Source organism: Oncorhynchus clarkii, chromosome 3 (genome assembly GCF_045791955.1).
Source record: "Oncorhynchus clarkii lewisi isolate Uvic-CL-2024 chromosome 3, UVic_Ocla_1.0, whole genome shotgun sequence".
In the NCBI taxonomy this organism is placed as follows: Eukaryota; Metazoa; Chordata; class Actinopteri; order Salmoniformes; family Salmonidae; genus Oncorhynchus; species Oncorhynchus clarkii.
In genome coordinates this window covers 82,183,098-82,203,146 of record NC_092149.1, presented here as the reverse complement: position 1 = coordinate 82,203,146, position 20,049 = coordinate 82,183,098, and the positions used below count along the sequence as shown (strand labels likewise).

Here is a 20,049-nt window from a genome sequence, read left to right as displayed (position 1 = left end):
ACGTCTCCAATCAACATAATTCTAGCTGGACTGTGTTCGTGCACTCGGGCTCTGTCATGATCCATGTCACGAGGGTGTCTGCTGGTGAGGTCACAGTGAGTTCAGATCTTTTTTTAAAGTCTACTACTAGTTGAAAGGATCGGGGTCCAGTGGGGTCTTACTGGAGGATAAAGAGAGATGTCAGAAGGAATCTCATCACAGCTTCATCGTTGTTGTACGGTGCTGAAGTGGTCTGTAGATTAATAGTGATATACAGCCACCTAACACTTCACGGCACCTTATAAATCGGTGAAATGAATCTAAGCCACAAAATATCAAGTGGTTTTCTTTTGTTTTGCCTACAGAGTGTGTGTCTGAATTAAATGAAAATTAGTTAAGATTAGGTAACAGACAAATAAAAAGCATTATCATTACAATTCACACTTTATTTAGGTAATTTTATTACATTTTTTAACAATGTGTGACAATAATGATGCATCGCAAAAAGTCAAATTGCTCAAATACCAAAGGTACCGGCATGTGAACATACCGAGCCAATAGGTGAGAAGAAAACAGTAAGGTATTTACAGAGATTGCACATGTTGTTTCTAATTACAATTAAGACAATATTTCTGTATTGAAATGTCACTTCAAATGGCTTTTCTTTAGAAGTTTTCAACATGAATCAACGTTTTTCACATCGCAGTGCCTTTTTTTTGACAAAGAGATGAAGAATTGTGTCCTTGTGAGTTTGTCAATTAATAGTCCAGTTGTCAGTGCATTAGAAGTGCTGTGATTTTAGAATTGTAAAAGAGGCAGATTAACTATTAAAATGAACTCTTAACATGTTTATTTTCACAAACATCATCCTAATACATAAGAAAAATCATGGAGAGGATCTTGTATGAAACAGAAGATTGTAGATGAATATTCCTGTTATAACTGCTCTGTAATCAGAGGAACGGATGTCATGATGATGTAATGATGATGTCATGATGATGTCACGATGACATGTCAAAATAAACAGGTTACATGTAAAACATTTAGCAACATGCTGCTAATGACTGATACATGGACAACGGTCAACAATCTACTGTATGTGTAATACTGTATGAAATAAACTCATCTCAGGGCTTTTCATTTTGTTTTGTTTAACTAGGCAATGACGGCCTGCCCGGGGAACAGAGGATTAACTGCCTTGTTCAGGGGCAGAACAACAGAAAGACAGACGTATTACCTTGTCAGCTCAGGGATTCGAACTAGCAACCTTTTGGTTACTGGCCCAACGCTCTAACCACTGCCTGCTTAGAAATACAATAAGTTTCAATGAATTTGAAAACGTTATACCCACCTTCCTCTCTAAGCACATCCCAAAACCAACAAGCATAAATATAGCAGTGAATATTAATGTGTTAAAGCAAGAAATAAAATCTGCAATATTTTTTTTAACCCAATAAATGGTTTCCATAAATAATTTTTAAAAAACAATGTATTTGCTTCTATAAGAGAATGATTGGAGACTGATCTGGCACCATGGCTTTGTTCTGCTTTATACAGCATGGATGGTGTGACACAAAGGCAGCCAGGTGAGGCTGAAGTGGGTCTGTTCTGCTCCCTTTGTGTTGCATTAGCTGGCCTGTTAATCCTGGCAGTCTGTCCCCTCGAGGTGGTCTGGGATGGGCAGCCCCGTGAGAACAGTCAGACACTTGTTCCACACGTTGAACACGGGACACACTGGCTGAGCAAAGGTGATGTCGAACGTGTACAGGTGCTGTGAGCCGGCGCCATCGTAGAAGGCCAGGGAACCGGCGTCGTAGTCCAACAACACCCCCACGCGACGCAGGTGGGGGGACGGCTCGATGGGCATCTCCTTGCTGTTGTGACGTACTACCCAGGAGTTGTTGCATCGAGATAATACCCACGAGGCCGAGTTCTTGCCGATCCACTCGTGTTTCGGTGCTGACTTGTAAGCAACGCCCACAGCAAACCTGATGAAGATAGAAAAATAGCATGTTAATGGCTCATTCTCTAGTTGAGGTCAAATAGCACCTGTGGGAAATGACAGGACTCCTAGCGTCCTAGAGATTTTTAGATTTCAAGATTCTAGTGTAACAGAGACTGTGATTGGATTTCCCAATGTGAATCTCACACACCTTTGTCTCTCCATATGTTCTGGTCTGAGGTATCTGAGGCACGACAGGTCCATATTCTTACCATGTGCTCCCTCCTATCAAGGCCTCCCAGTAGTGGCGCCCGCTGTCGATGTACACATTCCCAGTGACGCCGTAGCTGCCCTGGCTGGTGAAGCGGTCCTGATTGTGGCTCTTCTTGGACGACGTCTCGTCTCGCTCCACCGTCAGGTTGTCGTGGGAGACCTTCAGCTTCTTGTGAGCAGACTTTGGGTCCAACTTGAACGGCTGACCTGTAAATGGACCATAGATTAATTAAGAAATAAGGCCTGGGGTGGTGTGTGATATATGGCCAATATACCACGGCTAAGGGCTGTTCTTAAGCACGACGCAACGCGGAGTGCCTGGACACAGCCCTTAGCCGTGGTATATTGGCCATATACCACAAACCCCCGAGGTGCCTTATTGCTGTTATAAACTGGTTACCAACGTAATTAGAGCAGTAAAAATACATGTTTTGTCATACCCGTGATATACGATCTGAAATACCACAGCTTTCAGCCAATCAGCATTCAGGGCCCGAACCACCCAGTTTATAATTTAACAGTAAACAATTGTAAATACGCTCGTAAATATCTCCATATGTCAATATCTCCTAAGAAGGTTTAATGACGTCAGCACGGTACAGCTATTGGAAACTCTGACATACTGTTGGTCTTGAGCTTCCCAGGCACACTGCTGCGACTCCCTGCCTGGTTGATGGCTTTGACCATGAAGATGTACTTGGTGCCACACTGGAGTCCATGCACGGTGTAGTGGTTCTGCTTGATGTTGGGCACAATCATCCAGCTGTCAGCCGAGTTACACAAACCTAGAGCACAGACAAAGTCGAGTCAGTTAAATAACAGGAGCTACAACCACTGGATTGTAACACAACACACAAATGTAACAGACATTCGTTGACATAACAACACCTTCAATTAATACTTTGTTGTCATCAAATCAAGATTGTGGTAATTCTAGCATCTGTATTGTCATAACCTCTCACGTGCTGTTATTTCTCTGCGTGACCCGTCGTACACAATAACATTGTCCGCTCACTGTAGTATGAACAGGCCCTGGGGCAGAAGAGGGACAATTTCTTGCAACCCTTGCTAGGGTGATCTGTTCCAACAGTCTGCCACTTACATGAGCCGCAGGGAAACACAAATCTCCATCTGGATTGGAATCCAGTCTGACTCAGCCTATATACTCTGGCCTGGATCAGTCTCTAGCAGAGATACACAGCAGAGATCTCTGATATCTTATTATCGTCTTATTATCCAATGAAAGGAAAGCATGGTTGTTGCCGCCCTTCTGAAATTAAAAAATGCTTTATTTGATCGGCCCAAAGCTATTCACAGCAGGAGCCACTCAGATAGTCAGATAGCCACTCAGATAGTCAGATAGCCACTCAGATAGTCAGATAGCCACTCAGATAGTCATATGGTCACTCAGATAGTCAGATGGTCACTCAGATAGTCAGATGGTCACTCAGATAGTCAAATAGCCACTCAGATAATCAGATAGCCACTCAGATAGTCAGATGGCCACTCAGATAGTCAGATGGCCACTCAGATAGTCAGATGGCCACTCAGATAGTCAGATGGCCACTCAGATAGTCAGATGGCCACTCAGATAGTCAGATGGCCACTCAGATAGTCATATGGCCACTCAGATAGTCATATGGCCACTCAGATTGTTATGGGGAGTGAATGAGGACCCAAAAGCGAACTAACTTAAACAGAGCTTCTTTAATAACCAAACATAGGTAGGCTCAGATAGACCGGCAGATTCCGACAGGACAGGACAAGGTTACAGCAAACATGACGATAGTCTGGCTCAGGCATGAAACACAACAAACAAGAATCCGACAAGGACAGGAACAGAAACAGAGAGAGATATAGGGACCTAATCAGAGGGAAAAAGGGAACAGGTGGGAAACGGGGTGAATGGGTAGTCAGAGGAGACAAGGAACAGCTGGGGGAAAGCGGGGGAGAAAAGGTAACCTAACAACGACCAGCAGAGGGAGACAGGGTGAAGGGAAAGGACAGAGACAAGACACAACATGACAGTACATGACAGTACCCCCCCACTCACCGAGCGCCTCCTGGCGCACTCGAGGAGGAAACCTGGCGGCAACGGAGGAAATCCTCGATCAGCGCACGGTCCAGCACGTCCCGAGAGGGAACCCAACTCCTCTCCTCAGGACCGTACCCCTCCCAATCTACGAGGTACTGGTGACCACGGCCCCGAGGACGCATGTCCAAAATTCTACGGACCCTGTAGATGGGTGCGCCCTCGACAAGGATGGGGGGGGGGGGGGGGGAAGACGAGCGGGGGCGCGAAGGACGGGCTTGATGCAGGAGACATGGAAGACCGGGTGGACGCGACGAAGGTATCGCGGAAGAAGAAGTCGAACTGCGACAGGATTAATGACCCGAGAAATACGGAACGGACCAATGAACCGCGGGGTCAACTTGCGAGAAGCCGTCTTAAGGGGAAGGTTCTGAGTGGAGAGCCAAACTCTCTGACCGCGACAATATCTAGGACTCTTAGTTCTACGCTTATTAGCAGCCCTCACAGTCTGCGTCCTATAACGGCAAAGTGCAGACCTGACCCTCTTCCAGGTGCGCTCGCAACGTTGGACAAAAGCCTGAGCGGAGGGGACGCTGGACTCGGCGAACTGAGATGAGAACAGCGGAGGCTGGTACCCGAGGCTACTCTGAAAAGGAGATAGCCCGGTCGCAGACGAAGGAAGCGAGTTGTGGGCGTATTCTGCCCAGGGGAGCTGTTCTGACCAAGACGCAGGGTTACGAAAAGAAAGACTGCGTAAGATGCGACCAATAGTCTGATTGGCCCGTTCTGCTTGACCGTTAGACTGGGGGTGAAAGCCGGAAGAGAGACTGACGGAAGCCCCAATCAAACGGCAAAACTCCCTCCAAAATTGAGACGTGAATTGCGGACCTCTGTCCGAAACGACGTCTGACGGAAGGCCATGAATTCTGAAAACATTCTCGATGATGATTTGTGCCGTCTCTTTAGCAGAAGGAAGCTTAGCAAGGGGAATGAAATGAGCCGCCTTAGAGAACCTATCGACAACCGTAAGAATAACAGTCTTCCCCGCTGACGAAGGCAGTCCGGTGACAAAATCTAAGGCGATGTGAGACCACGGTCGAGAGGGAATAGGAAGCGGCCTGAGACGGCCGGCAGGAGGAGAGTTACCGGACTTAGTCTGCGCGCAGACCGAACAAGCAGCCACGAAACGACGCGTGTCATGCTCCCGGGTGGGCCACCAAAAACGCTGGCGAATGGAAGCAAGCGTACCCCGAACGCCAGGGTGGCCGGCTAACTTGGCAGAGTGAGCCCACTGAAGAACGGCCAGACGAGTAGGAACGGGAACGAAAAGAAGGTTCCTAGGACAAGCGCGCGGCGACGGAGTGTGAGTGAGCGCTTGTTTTACCTGCCTCTCAATTCCCCAGACAGTCAACCCGACAACACGCCCCTCAGGGAGAATCCCCTCGGGGTCAGTGGAGGCTACTGAAGAACTGAAGAGACGAGACTAAGCATCAGGCTTGGTGTTCTTAGAGCCCGGACGATAAGAAATCACGAACTCGAAACGAGCGAAAAACAGCGCCCAACGCGCCTGACGCGCATTAAGTCGTTTGGCAGAACGGATGTACTCAAGGTTCCTATGGTCAGTCCAAACGACAAAAGGAACGGTCGCCCCCTCCAACCACTATCGCCATTCGCCTAGGGCTAACCGGATGGCGAGCAGTTCGCGGTTACCCACATCATAGTTACGTTCCGACGGCGACAGGCGATGAGAAAAATACGCGCATGGGTGGACCTTGTCGTCAGAGAGGGAGCGCTGAGAAAGGATGGCTCCCACGCCCACCTCTGACGCGTCAACCTCGACAACGAACTGTCTAGAGACGTCAGGTGTAACAAGGATAGGAGCGGATGTAAAACGATTCTTGAGGAGATCAAAAGCTCCCTGGGCGGAAACGGACCACTTAAAGCACGTCTTGACAGAAGTAAGGGCTGTGAGAGGAGCTGCCACCTGACCGAAATTACGGATGAAACGACGATAGAAGTTCGCGAAGCCGAGAAAGCGCTGCAGCTCGACGCGTGACTTAGGGACGGGCCAATCAATGACAGCTTGGACCTTAGCGGGATCCATCTTAATGCCTTCAGCGGAAATAACAGAACCGAGAAATGTGACGGAGGAGGCATGAAAAGTGCACTTCTCAGCCTTCACAAAAAGACAATTCTCTAAAAGGCGCTGGAGGACACGTCGAACGTGCTGAACATGAATCTGGAGTGACGGTGAAAAAATCAGGATATCGTCAAGGTAAACGAAAACAAAGATGTTCAGCATGTCTCTCAGGACATCATTGACTAATGCCTGAAAGACAGCTGGAGCGTTAGAGAGGCCGAAAGGGAGAACCCGGTATTCAAAGTGCCCTAACGGAGTGTTAAACGCCGTCTTCCACTCGTCCCCCTCCCTGATGCGCACGAGATGGTAAGCGTTACGAAGGTCCAACTTCCAAAAAACCTGGCTCCCTGCAGGATCTCGAAGGCTGAAGACATAAGAGGAAGCGGATAACGATTCTTCACTGTTATGTCATTCAGCCCTCGATAATCTATGCAGGGGCGCAGAGACCCATCCTTCTTCTTGACAAAAAAAAACCCCGCTCCGGCGGGAGAGGAGGAGGGGACTATGGTACCGGCGTCAAGAGCTACAGACAAATAATCTTCGAGAGCCTTACGTTCGGGAGCCGACAGAGAGTATAGTCTACCCCGGGGGGGGGTGGTTCCCGGAAGGAGATCAATACTACAATCATACGACCGGTGTGGAGGAAGAGAGGTGGCCCTGGACCGACTGAACACCGTGCGCAGATCGTGATATTCCTCCGGCACCCCTGTCAAATCACCAGGCTCCTCCTGTGAAGAAGAGACAGAGGAAACAGGAGGGATAGCAGACATTAAACATTTCACATGACAAGAGACGTTCCAGGAGAGGATAGAATTACTAGACCAATTAATGGAAGGATTATGACAAACTAGCCAGGGATGGCCCAAAACAACAGGTGTAAAAGGTGAACGAAAAATTAAAAAAGAAATGGTTTCACTATGATTACCAGAAACAGTGAGGGTTAAAGGTAGCGTCTCACGCTGAATCCTGGGGAGAGGACTACCATCCAGGGCGAACAAGGCCGTGGGCTCCTTTAACTGTCTGAGAGGAATGTCATGTTCCCGAGCCCAGGTCTCGTCCATAAAACAGCCCTCCGCCCCAGAGTCTATTAAGGCACTGCAGGAAGCTGACGAACCGGTCCAGCGTAGATGGACCGACAAGGTAGTGCAGGATCTTGAAGGAGAGACAGGAGTAGTAGCGCTCACCAGTAGCCCTCCGCTTACTGACGAGCTCTGGCCTTTTACTGGACATGAAGTGACAAAATGACCAGCGGAACCGCAATAGAGACAGAGGCGGTTGGTGATTCTCCGTTCCCTCTCCTTAGTCGAGATGCGGATACCTCCCAGCTGCATGGGCTCAGCACCCGAGCCGGCAGAGGAAGATGGTAGTGATGCGGAGAGGGAGGCGACGGAGAGCGCGAGCTCCTTTCCACGAGCTCGGTGACGAAGATCAACCCGTCGCTCAATGCGAATAGCGAGTTCAATCAAGGAATCCACGCTGGAAGGAACCTCCCGGGAGAGAATCTCATCCTTTACCTCTGCGCGGAAACCCTCCAGAAGACGAGCGAGCAAGGCCGGCTCGTTCCAGCCACTGAAGACAGCAAGAGTGCGAAACTCAATAGAGTAGTCTGTTATGGATCGATTGCCTTGACATAGGGAAGACAGGGCCCTGGAAGCCTCCTCCCCAAAAACAGATCGATCAAAAACCCGTATCATCTCCTCCTTAAAGTCCTGATACTGGTTAGTACACTCAGCCCTTGCCTCCCAGATTGCCGTGCCCCACTCACGAGCCCGTCCAATAAGGAGAGATATGACGTAGGCGACACGAGCAGTGCTCCTGGAGTAAGTGTTGGGCTGGAGAGAAAACACAATATCACACTGGGTGAGGAACGAGCGGCATTCAGTGGGCTCCCCAGAGTAACACGGCGGGTTATTGATTCTGGGCTCCGGAGATTCGAAAGCCCTGGAAGTGGCCGGTGGATCGAGGCGGAGATGGTGAACCTGTTCTGTGAGGTTGGAGACTTGGGTGGCCAGGGTCTCAACGGCATGTCGAGCAGCAGACACTTCCTGCTCGTGTCTGCCTAGCATCGCTCCCTGGATCCCGACGGCTGAGTGGAGAGGATCCGAAGTCGCTGGGTCCATTCTTGGTCGGATTCTTCTGTTATGGGGAGTGAATGAGGACCCAAAAGCGAACTAACTTAAACAGAGCTTCTTTAATAACCAAACATAGGTAGGCTCAGATAGACCGGCAGATTCCGACAGGACAGGACAAGGTTACAGCAAACATGACGATAGTCTGGCTCAGGCATGAAACACAACAAACAAGAATCCGACAAGGACAGGAACAGAAACAGAGAGAGATATAGGGACCTAATCAGAGGGAAAAAGGGAACAGGTGGGAAACGGGGTGAATGGGTAGTCAGAGGAGACAAGGAACAGCTGGGGGAAAGCGGGGGAGAAAAGGTAACCTAACAACGACCAGCAGAGGGAGACAGGGTGAAGGGAAAGGACAGAGACAAGACACAACATGACAGTACATGACACAGATAGTCAGATAGCCACTCAGACAGTCAGATAGCCACTCAGATAGTCAGATAGCCACTCAGATAGTCAGATAGCCACTCAGATAGTCAGATGGCCACTCAGATAGTCAGATAGCCACTCAGATAGTCAGATAGCCACTCAGACCTTTCACGATTGAACAGTTTATACCACAACAGGCACGCTGTACAGTCACACAGCGAACTGTACTGAGGAGATCTAGGACATGCGTACGTACTGACGACATTGGCTTGTCCCGTGAAGATGGCATACTGCAGCTCATAGGAGACCACGCAGAACTCGTCATCTGATGTCCAGTGAACAGTGATGGTGTCATACGATGCTGTACATAATTCCTCCCGGATTATTGGGGGATTTGGTGCTGAAAATAGAAACATTTAGTTGTTTTTCTTCACGTCTCTGGTGCTTGTCATTTATTTAGGACAACAATGATGAACAGTAGACACTACTCACTACAGCACATTGGATTTACAAAAAAAAAACACTATTCTTTTTGGACCAAAAGGGGTTGGATATTTGGGTTGGTAGATAAATTCTAGTCCACTCTTGCAAGGGGCTGTGACTTCATTGGCCAGTTCGAAGTTGTAAATGAGAACTTGTTTTCAACTGGCCTACCTGGTTAAATAAAGGTGATTTTTTTTCATATATAAATAAAAATTGTGCCGTGTGATTCATTTGGTTAAGTTATTGGATGTAGAGTTACATGTAGTACAGAATACATCCTGTGGAGAATTACCCAAAAGCCAGAACAATTTAAATCCAATTAATTCAACTGTAAACAAACCCCGAACTGTTAGTTTACACCTGTAGTTTACCAAGCATGTGACAAAAACAATTTGAGAAGCTACAGTGTAGATGTTTTTATATTTGACTGCTGGAGAAAATAGATAAACAGAGAAATTGCACTGTGCCAGAATGTCTCATTTCAGATAGACCTGAGTTATAGATATGTTCTCAATATATTTCTGACTGAAAAGATGGGAAGAGATAGATAACAGGCGGAATTGCGTTCACCTGTGAGGTAATCCAAGCCTTCCAGCATTTTCTTTTCCCTTGTAAAGTCCAACGCAAACGTATCAAAGGTGTCATTCAGGTTGATCTCTGGTATCAGGATCTGAGAGGATGCTGTCGCCATGGACACTCTAAAACACAACGATATATAGTTCACATGACATTTCTCTCGTTACAACCTGGGACTCTGTCAGTTGAGACTGTTTGAAGCATTATCACAACAACCACTTGATAGCTCACCTCTCGCAGATGCTTTTGGCTGTCTGCAGGAAGCGGGCGTGGTCTCCCTCCCTCAGGGTGTGATCTGCCTGAGTGATGAGGGATGACGATCTCTCGATGATCTGCTTGCAGGTGGCGATCTGCTGGGCTAGCTTTCGCAGACGGATAGCCTGAGAGGAAACGATGGATTATTCAATACCCCGGTGCAGGGACAGACGAATAGACTGCAGCTACTGCGGCTTCAGACACGTCTGTACTACAGCAGGTTCAATTGAGTTGACAGTTCTTTATTCAAAAGGTCACAATCGAGAGGTCATTCAATTGTACATAATCATGTCACCATTTTTCTCGAATTCAAAAAACATGCTTTGCGTGTTTTTATCTAATCAAATTTGCTTCGACCATCATGATTAGCCAAGCAGCCAAGTGATCAACTTTGAGGATGGAATGAGGAGTATCTACATTATCCAAAACATCACCATGGTAACGGAACATGCCTGCTTACCCCCTCTGTCCATTGTCAGGGAGCAGAGAGAAGAGAGGGGATAGGTGAGAGGTGAGAGCAGAGAGGAGAGAGGAGAGAGGGGATAGGTGAGATGAGAGAGGAGAGAGGGGATAGGTGAGAGGAGAGAGGAGAAGAGATGAGAGAGGGGAGAGCAGGAAGCAGAGAGCAGAGAGGGGATAGGTGAGAGGAGAGAGGAGAGGAGATGAGAGAGGGGAGAGCAGGAAGCAGAGAGCAGAGAGGGGAGAGGGGAGAGAGGAGAGAGGGGAGACGAGAGAGCAGGCAGCAGAGAGGAGAGAGCAGGAAGAAGAGAGGAGAGAGCAGAAAGCAGAGAGGAGAGAGCAGGAAGAAGAGAGGAGAGAGCAGGAAGCAGAGAGGAGAGGGCAGAGGAGAGAGCAGGGAGCAGAGGGGAGAGCAGAGGAGAGAGCAGAGCAGAGGAGAGCAGAGGAGAGAGCAGGGAGCAGAGAGGGGAGAGCAGAGAGGGGAGAGCAGAGGAGAGAGCAGGGAGCAGAGAGGGGAGAGCAGAGAGGGGAGAGCAGAGAGCAGAGAGCAGAGAGGGGAGAGGGGAGAGCAGAGGAGAGAGCAGGGGAGAGCAGAGGAGAGAGCAGAGGAGAGATCAGGGAAAAGAGAGGAGAGAGCAGAAAGGAGAGAGCAGGAAGGAGAGAGCAGAGAGGAGAGTGCAGAGAGGGGAGAGCAGAGAGGGGAGAGCAGAGGAGAGAGCAAGGGAGAGCAGGGGAGAGCAGAGGAGAAAGCAGAGGAGAGAGCAGAGAGGGGAGAACAGAGAGCAGGGAACAGAGAGCAGCCTCCTGACTTTGAAACGAGGCACGGGGCGAGGAAGGAAGCAGTGTTCCTCAGAGGGGCCAGATCACAGGAAACAGGTCTGATGTGGCTCTAACACTGAACATGGTACAGCATGCCAGCGGCATTCCCCCCCCCCCCCCCCCCCAGAGCACTCTCTAATGACACTTAATGGGGGGAAAGGAAGGGAAACCACTCAAGGAGCAGAGTGGATTTGTTTCAGATGCATAAATACTGTGCAATGTCTCCTCCATTACTACCAGTGAGCTGGCATACTACAGAATACAATACTGTATAGCACACACAAAACAAAGCTACTCTAGTTAGAGCAGTCACATAGTGATGACCTGACAACACTGATTTTCATCAAATAGGCATTCCAGAGTAAATTATGTTCGTCATACATTCCATTAAAGAAGAAAGCAGACTTATGTTTGCCTCTTGAGGTACACTGCAGTGGCACTGGGGCTCCCGAGTGGTGCAGCGGTCTGAGGCACTGCATCTCACTGCTAGAGGCGTCACTACAGAGCCTGGTTCCATTCCAGGCTGTATCACAACCGACTGTGATTGGGAGTCCCATAGGGCGGCGAGCAACTGGCCCAGCGTTGTCCGGGTTAGGGTTGGGACGGGGTAGGTACTCCATTGTAAATTGTTCTTAACTGATTTGACTCGTTAAATAAAAGGTTAAGTAAAGGGTAAATAAAATAACACAGTCAGTGAAAGCTGTCCATGTCTAGTAACAACACCTTTACAGAGGGTTAGTAAACAAAAGGTTGCTGGATCGAATCCCCCAAGCTGACAAGGTAAAAATCTGTCCTTCTGCAGTTAACCCAAGACGTGGATGTCGGTTAAGGCAGCCCCCCCCCCCCCCCCAACAAGTTGGAATCAGAACGTTGCCATCAATCACAACAAGGTGGAATCAGAACATTGCCATCAATCACAAGGTGGAATCAGAACATTGCCATCAGTCACAACAAGGTGGAATCAGAACGTTGCCATCAGTCACAACAAGGTGGAATCAGAACGTTGCCCTCAGTCACAACAAGGTGGAATCAGAACATTGCCATCAGTCACAACAAGGTGGAATCAGAACGTTGCCATCAGTCACAACAAGGTGGAATCAGAACGTTGCCATCAATCACAGCAAGGTGGAATTAGAACGTTGCCATCAGTCACAACAAGGTGGAATCAGAACGTTGCCATCAGTCACAACAAGGTGGAATCAGAACGTTGCCATTAGTCACAACAAGGTGGAATCAGAACGTTGCCATCAGTCACAACAAGGTGGAATCAGAACGTTGCCATCAGTCACAACAAGGTGGAATCAGAACATTGCCCTCAGTCACAACAAGGTGGAATCAGAACGTTGCCATCAGTCACAACAAGGTGGAATCAGAACGTTGCCATCAGTCACAACAAGGTGGAATCAGAACGTTGCCATCAGTCACAACAAGGTGGAATCAGAACGTTGCCATCAGTCACAACAAGGTGGAATCAGAACGTTGCCCTCAGTCACAACAAGGTGGAATCAGAACGTTGCCATCAGTCACAACAAGGTGGAATCAGAACATTGCCATCAGTCACAACAAGGTGGAATCAGAACGTTGCCATCAGTCACAACAAGGTGGAATCAGAACGTTGCCATCAATCACAGCACTGTGGAATTAGAACGTTGCCATCAGTCACAACAAGGTGGAATCAGAACATTGCCATCAGTCACAACAAGGTGGAATCAGAACGTTGCCATCAGTCACAACAAGGTGGAATCAGAACGTTGCCATCAGTCACAACAAGGTGGAATCAGAACGTTGCCATCAGTCACAACAAGGTGGAATCAGAACATTGCCCTCAGTCACAACAAGGTGGAATCAGAACGTTGCCATCAGTCACAACAAGGTGGAATCAGAACGTTGCCATCAGTCACAACAAGGTGGAATCAGAACGTTGCCATCAGTCACAACAAGGTGGAATCAGAACGTTGCCATCAGTCACAACAAGGTGGAATCAGAACGTTGCCCTCAGTCACAACAAGGTGGAATCAGAACGTTGCCATCAGTCACAACAAGGTGGAATCAGAACATTGCCATCAGTCACAACAAGGTGGAATCAGAACGTTGCCATCAGTCACAACAAGGTGGAATCAGAACATTGCCATCAATCACAACAAGGTGGAATCAGAACATTGCCATCAATCACAACAAGATGGAATCAGAACATTGCCATCAGTCACAACAAGGTGGAATCAGAACATTGCCCTCAGTCACAACAAGGTGGAATCAGAACGTTGCCATCAGTCACAACAAGGTGGAATCAGAACGTTGCCATCAGTCACAACAAGGTGGAATCAGAACATTGCCTTGTGACTGATTACATTGTCACAGTAATGTAGTGAGGTGTTTTTGCCATAAGGGCTGCAATGTCTACTTGCACGTTTTGACTTGTGGCTGTTGTTGACAGTTGCAAACGTCTATAGGGGAGGAGGAGGGCAGTATGGAGTATTACCTTTCCCTCGTTTATCTTGGTGGCTATGATCTGTCTTCTCTGCTGTACCACGTCCATCAGGAGGTCACACTCTTCCAGGAGCTTGTTCTCTTGTCTTGATGCATTCCCCTTGGAAACAGATCAGGACAGGGATATCTAATACTTTATGTTTGGCATTGACAGGATAAAACATAGCATTTTACAGACATTTGTATTTTTTTTAATTTATTTAAAACTTTGTTTTATTTATTTAACCTTTATTTAACTAGGCAAGTCAGTTAATTAAGAACAAATTCTTATTTGCAATGACGTCCTATCCTGGCCTAACCCGGGCGACGCTGGGTCAATTGTGCTCTGCCCTATGGGACTCCCAGTCACGGCCGGTTGTTATACAGACAGGAATTGTTGTAGCCCTTTCCTGCAGTCAAATTACCACAATGCACTCTGGTGGCTTCATTGGGTAGAATGTCATGAAACCTTCTTTTTTTTTCTCCCATAAAATCTGGTGTTTCTATGTCAAATGTTTTTTTCTTATTTTAGAAGTATTCTGTGATGTATACAAAGTGTAATATTGGGATGCAAACTCAACATGTAATACATTTCAACCCTATATCTGACATGGTACAGGTCTCTCATTTTCTTAAGTCCATAACCAGGTGTGTGAGATGTTGAATTTTGTTTCAAAGTAGATTTGTTTAAGACTACCAAGAAACACCCTGGGTGACCCTGAGTTAGGCCACAGGAGTACAATTTATTAGATAATGCTCATAGACTGTAACAAAGCCCCCCTGGCTCATATATAACCTGAGGCAGTAGGCTATCTATTATTTCCCAGGATAGATCTACGCAGCCATAGAGATCCTATTAAATGACATTTCTAGTATGTCATTCTATGTACAAACCGCTGTCACCATACACAGGGTAGCATAGTGCCACAGGTGAGAGTCAGCTGAGCCTAGTCATTGCAACAATTGTTTTTGCTTTCCCACATACAGCCAGAGCTGCTACTGGCCCACTCTCTCCTACATCTCTCTCCTATATCTCTCTCCTACATCTCGCTCCTACATCTCTCTCCTACATCTCTCTTCTACATCTCTCTCCTACATCTCTCTCTCCTACATCTCTCTCCTACATCTCTCTCTCCTACATCTCTCTCCTACATCTCTCTCCTTCATCTCTCTCTCCTACATCTCTCTCCTTCATCTCTCTCTCCTACATCTCTCTCTCCTACATCTCTCTCCTACATCTCTATCCTTCATCTCTCTCCTAAATCTCTCTCCTACATCTCTCTCCTTCATCTCTCTTCTACATCTCTCTCCTTCATCTCTCTCCTACATCTCTCTCCTACATCTCTCTCTCCTACATCTCTCTCTTCTACATCTCTCTCTCCTACATCTCTCTCCTACATCTCTCTCCTAAATCTCTCTCCTTCATCTCTCTCCTCTCTCTCACCTACATCTCTCTCCTACATCTCTCTCTCCTACATCTCTCTCCTACATCTCTCTCCTAAATCTCTCTCCTTCATCTCTCTCCTTCATCTCTCTCCTACATCTCTCTCCTACATCTCTCTCCTACATCTCTCTCCTAAATCTCTCTCCTTCATCTCTCTCCTCTCTCTCTCCTACATCTCTCTCCTTCATCTCTCTCTCCTACATCTCTCTCTCCTACATCTCTCTCTCCTCTATCTCTCTCCTACATCTCTCTCTCCTACATCTCTCTCCTACATCTCTCTCCTACATCTCTCTGCTACACCTCTCTCCTACATCTCTCTCTCCTACATCTCTCTCTCCTACATCTCTCTCCTACATCTCTCTCCTAAATCTCTCTCCTTCATCTCTCTCCTTCATCTCTCTCTCCTAAATCTCTCTCTTCATCTCTCTCCTACATCTCTCTCCTACATCTCTCTCCTACATCTCTCTCCTACATCTCTTTCCTACATCTCTCTCCTACATCTCTTTCCTACACCCCAAAGATTTTTTGAACAAAATATTTGTATATCTACTGTACGTCAGCAACTACTGTAAAATGTGTCTTATCTGACACCTAATATTTACAATACAAGTAAGAAATAAAAAAAGCTTAACCTGTCAAACAATAGAAATGCCACTGAAACTGAGAGCTGTATCAAATAGCCTGATACGGAAACAGATAAACATCCTTACTTACCTCCACATGTTGGCAGATCTGGATCAACTTGCCCATCAGAGTTTCCAACTCGTTGTTCCTCTTAATCAGATTGCTGAGGTTGGAGTCCAAGGTTTGCTGTGGGGGGAAAAAAAAGAATAGAACAAATATGAACAACAGAAAGAGTCTGTAGCTGAAAATATTCCGCAAGCAAAATGTAAACGTTTAACTAAATGTGGAAAGAAGGGGAGGAAAAATCATAATCACATTCATGGCTGTGCACTGGAAAAGGACGATACACTAACAGACAGTCCCTTCATAGGGTCTGGTTGTGTCCCATTTGGTCTCTGTCTGTCTGTCTGTCTGTCTGTCTGTCTGTCTGTCTGTCTGTCTGTCTGTCTGTCTGTCTGTCTGTCAGTCAGTCAGTCAGTCACCTCTGAGCTAGCCCCAGTGCCAGAGCTCCCATCATCCAGCCTGCTCACTGAGCTGCCAAAGCTGAGAGGGACAAGCAGAGCGTCTGCCAGAGATGTATCCTAGGGCTCAATTATTTCTTGGTATTTTATTACAGATCCCCATTAGCGGCTGCCAAGGCAGCATCTACTCTTCCTGGGGTCCAAAACAAGATTAAGGCAATTACATACGAAACATAACAGAGACATTATTACACCACTACTCTACCATTATATATCTACAATACATTATTACACCACTACTCTACCACTATATATCTACAATACAACAAATTATTACACCACAACTCTACCACTATATATCTACAATACAATACATTATTACACCACTATATATCTACAATACAACACATTATTACACCACTACTCTACCACTATATATCTACAATACAATACATTATTACACCACTACTCTACCACTACATATCTACAATACATTATTACACCACTACTCTACCACTATATATCTACAATACAACACATTATTACACCACTACTCTACCACTACATATCTACAATACAACACATTATTACACCACTACTCTACCACTATATATCTACAATACAACACATTATTACACCACTACTCTACCACTATATATCTACAATACAACACATTATTACACCACTACTCTACCACTACATATCTACAATACAATACATTATTACACCACTATATATCTACAATACAATACAACACATTATTACACCACTACTCTACCACTACATATCTACAATACAATACATTATTACACCACTACTCTACCACTATATATCTACAATACAATACAATATTACACCACTACTCTACCACTATATATCTACAATACAATACAATATTACACCACTACTCTACCACTATATATCTACAATACAATACATTATTACACCACTAGTCTACCACTATATATCTACAATACAATACATTATTACACCACTACTCTACCACTATATATCTACAATACAACACATTATTACACCACTATATATCTACAATACAACACATTATTACACCACTACTCTACCACTATATATCTATAATACAATACATTATTACACCACTACTCTACCACTATATATCTACAATACATTATTACACCACTACTCTACCACTACATATCTACAATACAATGCATTATTACACCACTACTCTACCACTATATATCTACAATACATTATTACACCACTACTCTACCACTATATATCTATAATACATTATTACACCACTACTCTACCACTATATATCTACAATACATCACATTATTACACCACTACTCTACCACTACATATCTACAATACAACACATTATTACACCACTACTCTACCACTACATATCTACAATACAAGACATTATTACACCTCTACTCTACCACTATATATCTACAATACATTATTACACCACTACTCTACCACTATATATCTACAATACAACACATTATTACACCACTAGTCTACCACTATATATCTACAATACAACATATTATCACACCACTACTCTACCACTATATATCTACAATACAACATATTATTACACCACTACTCTACCACTATATATCTACAATACAACACATTATTACACCACTATATATCTACAATACAACACATTATTACACCACTACTCTACCACTATATATCTATAATACAATACATTATTACACCACTACTCTACCACTATATATCTACAATACATTATTACACCACTACTCTACCACTATATATCTATAATACAATACATTATTACACCACTACTCTACCACTATATATCTACAATACAACACATTATTACACCACTACTCTACCACTATATATCTATAATACAACACATTATTACACCACTACTCTACCACTATATATCTACAATACAATACATTATTACACCACTACTCTACCACTATATATCTACAATACATTATTACACCACTACTCTACCACTACATATCTATAATACAATACATTATTACACCACTACTCTACCACTATATATCTACAATACAACACATTATTACACCACTACTCTACCACTATATATCTACAATACAACACATTATTACACCACTACTCTACCACTATATATCTACAATACATTATTACACCACTACTCTACCACTATATATCTACAATACATTATTACACCACTACTCTACCACTATATATCTACAATACAACACAATATTACACCACAACTCTACCACTATATATCTACAATACAATACATTATTACACCACTATATATCTACAATACAACACATTATTACACCACTACTCTACCACTATATATCTATAATACAATACATTATTACACCACTACTCTACCACTATATATCTACAATACATTATTACACCACTACTCTCCCACTACATATCTACAATACATTATTACACCACTACTCTACCACTATATATCTATAATACAATACATTATTACACCACTACTCTACCACTATATATCTACAATACATTATTACACCACTACTCTACCACTATATATCTACAATACAATACATTATTACACCACTATATATCTACAATACAACACATTATTACACCACTACTCTACCACTATATATCTATAATACAATACATTATTACACCACTACTCTACCACTATATATCTACAATACATTATTACACCACTACTCTCCCACTACATATCTACAATACATTATTACACCACTACTCTACCACTATATATCTATAATACAATACATTATTACACCACTACTCTACCACTATATATCTACAATACATTATTACACCACTACTCTACCACTACATTTCTATAACACAAAATCCATAATGCAGCAATATAGCAATTTTACAATGTACGTGTGTGTAGAGTGCGTGTGTTAGGAGATGTGTCCATGCGTGTGGTGTGCTTTTGTGTGTAAATGAAATTCTTAACACTGAAGACCTGCGCTACAGCACGATATACATTTAAATGCAATGTCCCGACGTTAGTGGAGACTGCATGTTCCGGCCCAATCGGTAACGATCTTTCAATTTCAAGCGTAGTATAGCGGTGAACATTGGCGATACGTATTTTATCGAGCTCCAGGCAACTAAACCATTCATGCATTAATCACCCAATGGTGACTCAGATCCAACTCTCTCAAAACTACAATACATTATTACACCACTACTCTACCACTACATATCTACAATACAATACATTATTACACCACTACTCTACCACTACATATCTACAATACAATACATTATTACACCACTACTCTACCACTACATATCTACAATACAACACATTATTACACCACTACTCTACCACTATATATCTATAATACAACACATTATTACACCACTACTCTACCACCATATATCTATAATACAATACATTATTACACCACTACTCTACCACTATATATCTATAATACAATACATTATTACACCACTACTCTACCACTATATATCTACAATACAACACATTATTACACCACTACTCTACCACTATATATCTATAATACAATACATTATTACACCACTATATATCTACAATACAACACATTATTACACCACTACTCTA

At 44.6% G+C, this 20,049-nt stretch overlaps 1 protein-coding gene across 3 annotated transcripts in view; it reads right to left on the bottom strand.

Moving 5' to 3' along the window:
* Positions 1–404: 404 nt before the first annotated feature.
* LOC139405510 (E3 ubiquitin-protein ligase Midline-1-like) overlaps positions 405–20,049 on the bottom strand; it is a 46,879-nt gene continuing 27,234 nt past the window's right edge. For all 3 annotated transcript variants that reach the window (XM_071147903.1, XM_071147905.1, XM_071147904.1), the window contains exons 3-10: positions 16,084–16,179; positions 13,939–14,046; positions 10,158–10,306; positions 9,921–10,048; positions 9,124–9,267; positions 2,818–2,979; positions 2,194–2,401; positions 405–1,967 (exon numbers count right to left, since the gene is read on the bottom strand). In XM_071147903.1, coding sequence (XP_071004004.1) covers positions 1,619–1,967; positions 2,194–2,401; positions 2,818–2,979; positions 9,124–9,267; positions 9,921–10,048; positions 10,158–10,306; positions 13,939–14,046; positions 16,084–16,179 — 1,344 coding nt within the window. In that variant the 3' untranslated portion in view covers positions 405–1,618. The remainder of the gene's footprint in view (positions 1,968–2,193; positions 2,402–2,817; positions 2,980–9,123; positions 9,268–9,920; positions 10,049–10,157; positions 10,307–13,938; positions 14,047–16,083; positions 16,180–20,049) is intronic.